Source organism: Capra hircus, chromosome 25, assembly GCF_001704415.2.
Source record: "Capra hircus breed San Clemente chromosome 25, ASM170441v1, whole genome shotgun sequence".
Classification (NCBI taxonomy): Eukaryota; Metazoa; Chordata; class Mammalia; order Artiodactyla; family Bovidae; genus Capra; species Capra hircus.
In genome coordinates, this window is record NC_030832.1 from 1,832,004 (window position 1) to 1,843,503 (window position 11,500).

General features: G+C 49.6%; 1 protein-coding gene across 2 annotated transcripts in view; it reads left to right on the forward strand.

The window, feature by feature from the left end:
• The window catches only part of LOC102183842 (ATP-binding cassette sub-family A member 17), an 84,741-nt gene extending 75,087 nt beyond the window's left edge, over positions 1 to 9,654 (forward strand). For both annotated transcript variants that reach the window (XM_018040917.1, XM_018040918.1), the window contains 5 exons: positions 6,839 to 7,026; positions 7,977 to 8,147; positions 8,379 to 8,569; positions 8,706 to 8,779; positions 9,260 to 9,654. In XM_018040917.1, coding sequence (XP_017896406.1) covers positions 6,839 to 7,026; positions 7,977 to 8,147; positions 8,379 to 8,569; positions 8,706 to 8,779; positions 9,260 to 9,637 — 1,002 coding nt within the window. In that variant the 3' untranslated portion in view covers positions 9,638 to 9,654. The remainder of the gene's footprint in view (positions 1 to 6,838; positions 7,027 to 7,976; positions 8,148 to 8,378; positions 8,570 to 8,705; positions 8,780 to 9,259) is intronic.

Consider the following 11,500-nt stretch of genomic DNA (forward strand, 5'->3'; position numbering starts at 1 on the left):
CCAGATTTTATGTCAAGCTGCTTACTCAACATTGCCTTGAAAATGTCCCTGAAACCCAAGGCATCTCAAGCTCAGTGGACCCACAAAGCCATCAGCTGTCCCCCCAAACCCCTGTCTTTTCCCCCCCTCCCTCTGTCCTCCCTGGAGGAGTGAGTGGCACCATCTACCGCTGTCCCAGGCACCACTCAGGACACCCAGCCGGCAACCATGGTCCATGGATTCTTCCTCCCAATGAGCCCTGGAATCTGTCCTCCCTGACTCTGTGCCCACTGCACTTCCCAAGCCAAGGCCACTCCTAACTTACAGCCTCAGCTTCCTTGCCTTCTTTGACGCATTTCTTAACGCAGGCCTTTCTCTCCTTCATACTCTGGCTTTCCTTTGTTTGCTCCTATAGCTTCCCCTTTCTTCTGGCTCTTCTCTCACTGACGCTTCTTCCTTAGACTCCTGTGGTGGATCTTCTTCCTCTAGCCCATTAGACTGCGCTGCTCCCCAGGGCCGTAGCATCAGCCCACCGTCTTTGTCCTTCCACACACACTGTCCCCACCCCCCCAGTCTCATTCCTTACACTGACTCCCATTATCTTCTGTTTGCTGATGGCTCCCGAGTAGCCACACCCTCAGCCCAATCCCAGTCCTGTGTTTCAGACCTGCATATACATCCCTTCTAAACAGCTTGACTCAGACATAGTCAAATTTAGTATATATCCCTCACACCTGACCCTCTTCTTGGAGTCTACTTCCATTATTGGCACCAATTCAGTGAAACAATTTTTGAATGCCTAGTGTATGCCAACAGTTGTGTAAGCCCAGTGACTCTCACTTGCAAGGAGCTTATGATCATGAGAACTAGCCGTTGCTGTGCAGTGACTTAACTGTAATGATGGTGGGGGAGTGGGGTCAGTATACAGTGGATTCAATGACAGGCATACAAGGAGACCGAACTACAGGGGCCTATCCGAAGCTGTGCCATTCACAGCGTGCACTGTGCTAGCTTTACTGCCCATGACCAACATAAAGTTTAGAGAGAAGGCGGAAGAATCAACATGGGCTAGTTCCAGAATCCGTGCTCGTAATTATTACTCTCTGTCACCTTTTAGCATACACTGCTTGACCGAACAACCATAACCAGTATAAGCATCTCATGGCTAGGATCCATTTACTATTAATTTTAATTTTTATTATTTTAGAAATTATGGACAAGCCTTTTGGTAATGGCAAATCAGGTAACTCTAATCCCTTTCCCGGTGGTCATCAATAACTAGAAAAATAGGACCAAATTTTGGAAACATGTCTTTGAAGGATTCAAAGAACTAAAAAGATAGTGAAGACTAATGAGCCAAGAGGTAGGGGAGGACAGGGACCCAAGGAGGTGGCCCATTCAAGTCTGAGTTGCTGAGATGTGAATATTTTTTGCCCTTAGTTTTGAACTGGCCTGCACTGGAGTTCAGGATGAGCTTTCTGGGGCATAGGGAGGCCTGATGCAAGCATCCTTTCCTTGAGTCAGGACCCTGGAGGGCTGCATCCCAGGTGTAGGGATGAACTATACTCAGACAAGTTCATGCAGGAACTGCAGAACGCCTGGACTCTTATCAGTCCCTGAAATGGAATTGATGTGACTCTAAACCACCAGTGCTCCCAGGTGCCTGGCAGGAGCAAATGTCAGGAGAAGCTGGCAGAAGAGGCTCACATCCTAGGCCTCAAATGATTTCGGCAAACAACTTGAAATGCAGTGTTTGGTGCACGTTAAAAAAATAATAATAATCACGCACATGTACCTAAACAACAACTCCTCCCCACAAAAAAAATAATTTAGAATGAAGCATGGAGAATCAAAGTGTAGAAAACAAATATACAGAAGAAGGTAAGAGACATTGTGGTATACCTTCAAGACAGCCCCTAGTAACCCTCCTGAGATTTACACCCTTAAGAAGATCACCCCAGATTGTACCAGGGTTGGTCTGTGTGACTGACAGAATACTGTGGAAGAAGTGGTATGTCACTTTTGAGACTGGGTCATGAGGGACACTGTAGCTTCTCTTTGGGGTATACTCCCCTTCACACCACTCACTCTGGGGAAGACTAACGGCCATGTCATGAAGACTCTTAGGCAGCCCTGTGGATCATAAAAAATAATCAGTGTAATAGGAGACAAAGTGAGAGAGAAAAAGGAATATAGAACACATGGGACAAGTAGATAGCCCTAACAAGATGGTAGATTCAAATCCAATTACATTAGTAATTACATTACATACAAATGGATGAAAGACTTCAATTGGAAGATTGAGATTATTAGAGAAGATACTCAAAGGTTAGAACAGAGGTACCGTGTGACCCAGCAGTTTCACTCGTAGGTATATATATCCAAGAGAACTAGTTAACACATTCACACAAAAATTTGTACGTGAATGTTCATAGCATTTTTCACAGTAGCCAAAAGGTAGAATCAACCCTAATGTCCACCAACAAACAGATGAATGGATAAACAAAATGTGATCTATACATGCGCAAGGGTATCATTCAACCATAAAGAGGGAGTGAAGCGCTGACCTACGCTACACCACGCATGGACCTTAAACGCGGGGTGCAGAGTGAAAGAAGCAGATCGCAGAAGGGCACAGACTGTGTGATTCTGTTTACATGAAACATCCAGGACAGGCAAATCCATGGTGACAGGCAAATTGATGGTTGCCAGGGCTTGGGCGTTCTGGGGAGAATGGATAGTAACTTTTCATGGATTTGAGGTTTCTCTGGGGAGGAGCGATGCCATGTTATAAAATTGACTGTGATCATGGACCACCAGTGTGAATATGCTAAAAGCCACTGAACTGAACACATTTGATGGGTGAATTGTATGGTATGTGAATTATATCTCAATAAGCTGTTACCAAAAAAAGGAAGAAGGAATGAACAAGCAAAGGAATAAAAGACAAGACAGGGTGAGGCCAGGTGGTCATGACAGACCCACCCACTAGCCTTATCATCACCAGTCATCCATCCAATTTATTGGAGCTCACTGAGAGGCAAGTACAAATCTGCTCTGTAAACTCAGATGAAAAGGAACGTTACATTTCTTTGTATTATTTAAAATCAAGCGGCATCTGCCTACAAGACCCTCCTCCTGTCTGACTGGCAAGAAATTGGATTTCAGTCTTCCTGGAATCTGTCTGCACATCACCTCCTGGAAATTTGTGAAAATTCATGGTAGGAAATATAGTTCAACATACTCCTCTTCACTTTCTCCTAGAAGTCCCACATGGATTAATCTCATTAGCAAACTCAAATCTACATCCTTGCTCTCTTCTTCTGTGAGCTTTCTGCTTAGCACCCTTTACATGTGCAAATATTTTTAAACATTCTTTCACATTTCCTAAAATATATTCTTATCACATGTGAAGAGCTGACTCATTGGAAAAGATTCTGATGCTGGGAAAGATTGAGAGCAGGAGAAGGGGGCAACAGAAGATGAGGTGGTTGGATGGCATCACAGACTCAGTGGACATGAGTTTGAGCAAACTCTGGGAGATAGTGAAGGACAGGGAAGCCTGGCGTGCTGCAGCCCATGGAGTCACAAAGAGCCGGACACGATTTAGCAACTGAACAGCAACAGCAGTTCTTTTCAGAATCTGCTGCTATGCCAAAAGTCAGCAGTGACTTTTGAATGTCCACATGCATTTCTGTCAAAATCATTCACTGTCTCAGAATCGTTCGGCTCCACTGTGGGACTTTCCCTGGTCCGTGGGGCCTCCATGCTCTGAGCAGGGCTCCGTGGCCATCCTATGGCAGTAGGCTTACTCTAGACTCAGGTGTGTAAGAAAGAGCACATTCCTTCATTTTCTTTGCATCAAATTATAACATTTTCAAGCCTTCTATCCAAAAATTTGTTCACAAAGCTGAAAGCCTATATAGACCAATGCTGGAGGTAAAGTTGAAATAATAATTCAAGATCTACCCTTTCTTAAAAGAGTCCGGGCTAAAAGGGATTGACGGACAAGTCTACCAGCCACCACCAAGCAGTTATTTCCTTCTTGTATACCTCTTCTGAATCAGAGGAGAGAAGATGGGGTGCTACCCAATCTGAAGTGAAAATCAAACAAAGACAGTGTCCAACATGAGCTATAGGCCAACTTCATATAGGAACATAAAGCCTTAAGTAAAATATTTAGATAGCTCAGGAAAGAAGAGAAAGGCAAAGGAGAAAAGGAAAGATACAGCCATTTGAATGCAGAGTTCCAAATGCAAGGAGAGAAAAGAAAGCCTTCCTCAGTGAGCAAAGCAAAGAAATAGAGGGAAACAATAGAATGGGAAAGACTAGAGATCTCTTCAAGAAAATTAGAGATATCAACAGAATATTTCATCCAAAGATGGGCACAATAAAGGATAGGAACCATATGGACCTAACAGAAGCAGAAGATATTAAGAAAAGGTTGCAAGAATACACGGAAAAACTATACAAAAAAGATCTTGATGACCCTTGATAACCACAGTGATCAATCACCTAGAGCCAGACATCCTGGAGTCTGAAGTCAAGTGGGCCTTAGGAAGCATCACTACGAACAAAGCTAGCGGAGATGATGGAATTCCAGCTGAGCTATTTCAAGTCCTAAAAGATGGTGCTGTGAAAGTACTGCACTCAACATGCCAGCAAATTTGGGAAACTCAGTAGTGGCCACAGGACTGGAAAAGGTCGGTTTTCATTCTAATCCCAAAGAAAAGCAATGCCAAAGAATGTTCAGACTACCCCACAATTACATTCATCTCACACGCTAGCAAAGTAACGCTCAAATTTATCCAAGTGAGGCTTCAACAGTGCATGAACCGTGAACTTCCAGATGTTCAAGCTGGATTTAGAAAAGGCAGAGGAACCAGAGATCAAATTTCCAACATCTGCTAGATCATTGAAAAAGCAAGAGAGTTCCAGAAAAACATCTACTTCTTCTTTATTGATTACGCCAAAGCCTTTGACTGTGTGGATCACAATAAACTGTGGAAAATTCTGAAAGAGGTGGGAATACCAGACCACCTGACCTGCCCCCTGAGAAATCTGTATGCAGGTCAAGAAGCAACAGGTAGAACCGGACATGGAACAGCAGACTGGTTCCAAATTGGTAAAGGAGTATGTCAAAGCTGTATATTCTCACCCTGTTTATTTAACTTATATGCAGAGTACATCATGTGAAATGCCAGGCTGGATGAAGCACAAGCTGGAATCAAAATTGCTGGGAGAAATATCAATAACCTCAGATTTGCAGATGACACCACCCTAATGGCAGAAAGTGAAGAGGACCTAAAGAGCCTCTTGATGAAAGTGAAAGAGGAGAGTGAAAAAGCTGGCTTAAAACTCAACATTCAGAGAACTAAGATCATGGCATCTGGTTCCATCACTTCATGGCAGATAGATGGGGAAACAGTGGAAACAGTGGCTGACTTTGTTTTTCTGGGCTCCAAAGTCACTGCAGATGGCGATTGCAGCAATGAAATTAAAAGACGCTTACTCCTTGGAAGGAAAGTTATGACCAACCTAGATAGCATATTAAAAAGCGGAGACATTACTTTGCCAACAAAGGTTCGTCTAGTCAAGGCTATGGTTTTTCCAGTGGTCATGTATGGACGAGAGAGTTGGACTATAAAGAAAGCTGAGTGCCGAAGAATTGATGCTTTTGAACTGTGGTGTTGGAGAAGACTCTTTGAGAGTCCCTTGGACAGCAAGGAGATCCAACCAGTCTATTCTAAAGGAGATCAGTCCTGAGTATTCATTGAAAGGACTGATGTTGAAGCTGAAACTCCAATACTTTGGCCACCTGATGCAAAGAGCTGACTCATTAGAAAAGATCCTGATGCTGGGAAAGATTGAGGGCAGGAGGAGAAGGGGATGACAGAGGATGAGATGGCTGGATGGCATCACTGACTCGATGGACATGAGTTTGCATAAACCCCTGGAGTTGGTGATGGACAGGGAGGCCTGGCATGTGGGCCTGGCCACGGCTGAGCAACTGAACTGAACTGAACCCAAATCTGAATGATTAAGTTGCAATCAAACTGAGTTGGAATAGGCTTGTGTGCTCAGTTGCTCAGTAGTGCCCAACTCTCTGCAACCCCATGATCAGGCTCCTCTGTCAACAGGATTTCCCAGGCAAGAATATTGGAGTGGCTTGCCATTTCCTTCTCCAGGGGATCTTCCCAACTCAGGGATTGAAGCTGTGTCTCTTGTGCCTCCTCCTTTGGCAGACAGATTCTCTACCATTGCGCTACCTGGGAAGCCCAAGTTAAAGTAGGTTTGTATTAATATTTACTGACCAAGGCAGATCTTTAACACATAATATTGAATTAAAATGATAGAATGGTAAAATGGAAGTGCAGAATGGTAAATAAAGGTGATCCAGTTGTGTTTTACGCAGCTGTGCAGAAGTCTGGAAGTGTACCTAGATGTGACTGCACCACCTGGGGCAGGCCCTGGACAAGAGACTCCAGCACCCTCACAAAGAAAATATATTTGTGGGTTACTTGTCTAATAGAAAATATGCATAAACGGGAAAAAAATAAATTGTCTTCTGCTGACCATACACTTGGTAAGTGGCAAGAGATAGGGCAACTCTGGACACTGAGGTTTCCTGCTGGGCAGGCAGGATTGTAAGTGCTCCAGACCCATGTGCGCCCTCTGGGGTTGGGGTTCATGCCAGCAGCCAGTGCTGCATCCAGGCTCCCAAATATCACTGGTGGCCCCTGGCACACGTCTGTTCACCTGGCACTTGTGGGTGTGCATGAGGCAGAGGCCAGGCACCTGCCCAGTGGGCAGCTTTCCTTCTGACCCGCCTTCCCCCTGGGCTGTGCTCTGACTCCAGGTGCGACAGTGGATTGGCTACTGTCCCCAGGTCGATGCCCTGCTGGACCACATGACGGGCAGGGAGACGCTGGTCATGTTCTCCCGGCTCCGGGGCATCCCTGAGCGTCACATCAGCTCCTGTGTGGACCAAATTCTTGATGACTTGCTCATGTACACGTATGCCGACAAATTGGTGAAGACCTACAGGTGAGACTCTGGGTCCCCTCAGCCCTCCCTGTCCCAAAATAAGATGTGCTCTGGTTCTGTTCAGTGCTGGGGGGTAGGGCAAGGCCTTCTGGCTCTGTGCCTGGGGGAGCTGTGTGGTCCTCACCACTGCGCAGGTTTCCAGGGAGGTGGCCTTCCTCCTCTGTGAGAATGGGTCAACGTCCTTGGCTGTCCCATGGCCCTGCTTCCTCTGGTTACTTGGCTGAGGATGGGCTGACGCACCACAGCTGTTACTCTTCCTGCCGCTTCACAAGGGCTTCTGACCTGTGGCAGATTTGCACTGCACACCCACACTCCCACACCCTGCTCTGTGTGAGCCATCTGAGTAGCTGATGTTCAGCTGAAGAGTGTGGGGTCTTCCTGAGTCTTTGTCACCAGTGATCCTAACCCAATTCCAGTTAGCTTAAACAAAGCAAGGCTACTCGGTCCCTAGTCCCAAGCCTTGAGCTGTGCACAGAGCCCCTGCAGACTGTTAGCAGAACTGGGTCAGGGAGCCCAGGAGTTAGAGGATGGTGCCCTCTTTCTTCCGTTAACTTCTGTTTTAATCATGTTTTCATGTTTCCCTGCATCTTTTGATGATTAAATGAATTAACATTTGGGAAGTACCTTTCCATCATAAATGCTATGTGTTCATTAAAAGAAGTTAGTTAAAATGGTTCTATGCCCTTACCCTGTGACACCCATAGAGGCCCTCAGAGGAAATCCACGGACCGTGTGCTCAGCTTGGACCAATCCCTATGCCCAGGAGAATGGTTTAGATGCTGAGAGGACAGCTGAGTCACAGTGTACCCCTGGGGGAGGGTGGTGGGTCATGTTACTGAACACCCCACCAAGGTGCATGAGCACTTTCTTAACAAAGGAAAAAGCAGGGAAGATTGCACTTCTGGAAACTTAGGGTTGCCAGTCACCCAATTTTTCCCCCTCGGCCGCAGTGGCGGCAACAGGCGGAAGCTGAGTGCCGGCATTGCCCTGCTGGGAGAGCCTGTGGTCATTTTCCTGGACGAGCCATCCACTGGCATGGACCCTGTGGCCCGGCGTCTGCTCTGGGGCACTGTGGCACGGGCCCGAAAGTCCGGCAAGGCCATCGTCATCACCTCCCACAGGTTCAGCCAGGACGGGGTCTGTGGGCTGGGTGGGCCAGGAGGGGCTGGGTGGACAGAAGATCTGTCAGCCTCTGGTGAAGAGTCTGTGAGGCGAGTGGGCCACACCCTGAGCGTGGGAATCAGGAACAGCTTGATCTGGGCGTCAGCACTTTCCCAGGTGCACGGTTTTGGCGTGGAGGGCGGACATCAGCATTCCCCGCTGCTATATCAGGCTCCGCCCCCTCTCCCCAGCATGGAGGAGTGTGAAGCCCTGTGCACCCGGCTGGCCATCATGGTGCAGGGTCAGTTCAAGTGCCTGGGCAGCCCACAGCACCTCAAGAGCAAGTTTGGCAGTGGCTACTCCCTGCGGGCCAAGATCCGGAGTGACGGGCAGCAGGAGGCCCTGGAGGAGTTCAAGGCGTTCGTGGGCCTGACCTTCCCAGGTATGTGCCGCAGAGGGTGCCATGCGTCTGTGCATCCCTGAGCACTGGGCTGGGAGTCATGATTCCCGGGCCAACACCACCCTCCCCTGGCCATCCAGCCTGGCCCTCAGGGGGACATGGTCTCTGCTTTGTGCAGGCAGCGTCCTGGAGGATGAGCACCAAGGGATGGTCCATTACCACCTGCCCGGCGATGAACTCAGCTGGGCGAAGGTGAGCACATACCTGGACATCAGGGAGCACACCTCTGATGTGCACTTTCAGAGTTCTGCTCCCAGTGGAAGTCCAATTCAGTCCTGCTGCAACATTCATGTGAATTTCATAGAAAATTTTGATAAGAATATTTGAACTGGAAGGGACCTCAGAGATCAGCTCCTTCTGCCCCCTCATCTCACAGAGAGGGGAGCTGGCTCAAAGAGGGCACGCCACATGCCCAAGGTACACAGCAGGCCAGGACCCAGCGGGACCTCTGCCTCTGGCACCACTCCCAGCCAGGTCCCTTTCCTTCAGATCACAGATAGCTGAATTCCGCAGGACTGACTGCCTGAGAGGTGGTCTGGGAGCAGCTGAGAGAGGAATGGGCCTCTGGGGGCTCTGTAACAATCTGAGACCCTACGTCTTCCCACCCCTTGCTGTGTCCGCCCCCGCTCCCGAGTGCCTGCCGTCCACAGTGGCCCCCCTCCCTTCCCGCAGGTGTTCGGCATTATGGAGCAAGCCAAGGCGACGTACGTGTTGGAGGACTACTCAGTCAACCAGGTCTCCCTGGAGGACATCTTCCTGAGCTTCAGCTGCCCTGTGCCCCCTGCCCGAGGGAGTAACAGACAAGAGAGGGCCAAGCCCGCAGACCCCACGTTTCCCTGTCCACCTCTCTCTCCCTCTTCCTCCCAGCGACCCTCTCCACCTCCCACTCCACCCCCCACTCCATCTTCCTCCCAGCCTTTCTCCTGGTCTCCCACTCCAATTCCCTTCAGGCCTTCCTCCTGGTCTTCATCTCAGCCACCCTCTCTGCCTCGCTCTCCACCTGCCTCCCAGCCTCCCTCACCACATCCCTCAAAAACTGCCTTGCTGTAATAAAGAGTTTCCTGTGCCAGGCTAGCCCGGGTGCACGCAGCCTGCCATGGGCTGCAAGGCGTGTACAGAGGCAACCTGAAGACCCAGTAAGCTCAGCTTAGGGGTGGAGGAGTGGGCTAGCTCTCTGCCAGATGGAGGGCACCAGCCTTAAGAGGCCTGGTGGAGAATCCAGGTCCATTTCTGTGGGAAGGGATCCCCTTGGATCACACGTAAGTGGCCTACAGGCTCACTGAGACCTGGCCGTGGGATCAGAGGGACACATGTCATATCCCATCAGGAGCATGAAGGCCTGGGGGTGACCATGGCTGTAACAGGGCCGTGCTTCTGAGCAGAGTGTAAGAGGGCTGTGCTCCTGACTACAGTATAACAGGGCCGTGCTTCTGAGCAGAGTGTAAGAGGGCCGTGCTCCTGACCATGGTGTAACAGGGCCCTGCTTCTGAGCAGAGTGTAAGAGGGCCGTGCTCCTGACCATGGTGTAACAGGGCCCTGCTTCTGAGCAGAGTGTAAGAGGGCCGTGCTCCTGACCATGGTGTAACAGGGCCCTGCTTCTGACTACAGTGTAACAGGGCCGTGCCCCTGACCACGGTGTAACAGGGCCATGGTTCTGAAGGTAGGACAAGTTTGCAAACCCAAGTCACCATTTTCCAATATTTCAATATTTCGATTTGTGTGGCTCCATCTGTTCTTTGCCCTGGCCGTTAACACTAACCCTAACCTGTGTGTGGCCCTCCATCAACCTGTGATGTAGTCATAATTATCCCCATTGCCTGGAAGAGTAAGCTGAGACATAGAGACATCCAGCAACTTTCCATGGTCAGCTGATGGCAGAGCCAGGATTCACCTCAGGCAGAAGTTCTCAAGTGGGGTTCCTGGCTGGAAGCATCCACCTCTTCAGAAACTTGTTAGAAATGTGGGTTCTTGCGCCCCACCCCAGCACCATTGAATCAGAAGTTTGGGAGGTGAGGTCCAGCAATCTGTGTTATGATGCAGCTCAGGCATGAGCAGCAGTGAGCTGGGACCATCAAGCCTGAGTGTGCATGGGTGCGGCCCTGCACCTTTATCAAGAGGGCCCTCCTCCAAGAAGGGCCCCCAGGCACACAGCTTCTCTTTCCAGCGTGGTCTCGCTAGCCCCTCTCACAAGCCCCGCTGGGCTCCTCTGCAGGTAGCCCTCTCCCTCCCTCCTAAGCCAAGCTCCAGGAAGGAGCATGGTGTCTGCTGTTCCTGGCCCTACTTCCCACCCCCACATCTGGCTGCACACCCATCCCTCTTTCCTGTGACTTCCTGTGACTGCTCAGAGCCAGGGCCTCTGCCTGGAGGAGTCTAGCAACAAAGTTAACAGTGCAGGAGGTGGGGGCACAAAAAGTACCAAACAGGAAGCTGTAGCCAGTGGGAACACAGGTGTGTGAGAAAGGCTGAAAGCCTGCAGGCCTGGAGGACCTGCCCCTCCAGGTGGAGCAGGCCCCAGGCTTGCTCTGCTCTATCCACTCCTCTTCTGCACGCACCACCCCCACCTCCTCACCCCTGGAACTTCATAGCCATGCTGTGATCATCTGTTCACTTGTCTCCTACTCCAGACTGGCTTGGAGGCTTGGCACCTTGGGTCCTGTGTGTGTTCAGCTGCTGAGCACAGAACCAGTACCCTGATGGAGTTCAGAGAGCAGCGTGAGCGAGGGGTGTGGGCACAGAGCAGTTTGAGGCCTTGGGAAGAGTGTAAGAAGAGAGCCTTGACCCAGATTCCCTGGCTTCTCTGGGAAAAACCACTATGTCCTTGGCCATCAAGCACTTCTCCCAGAAGTTGCATTTCTTTCCTTGTCAGAATGTCTCACGGAGGAGGTGGGGTGTGAGCTGGTTCCTGAAAGACAA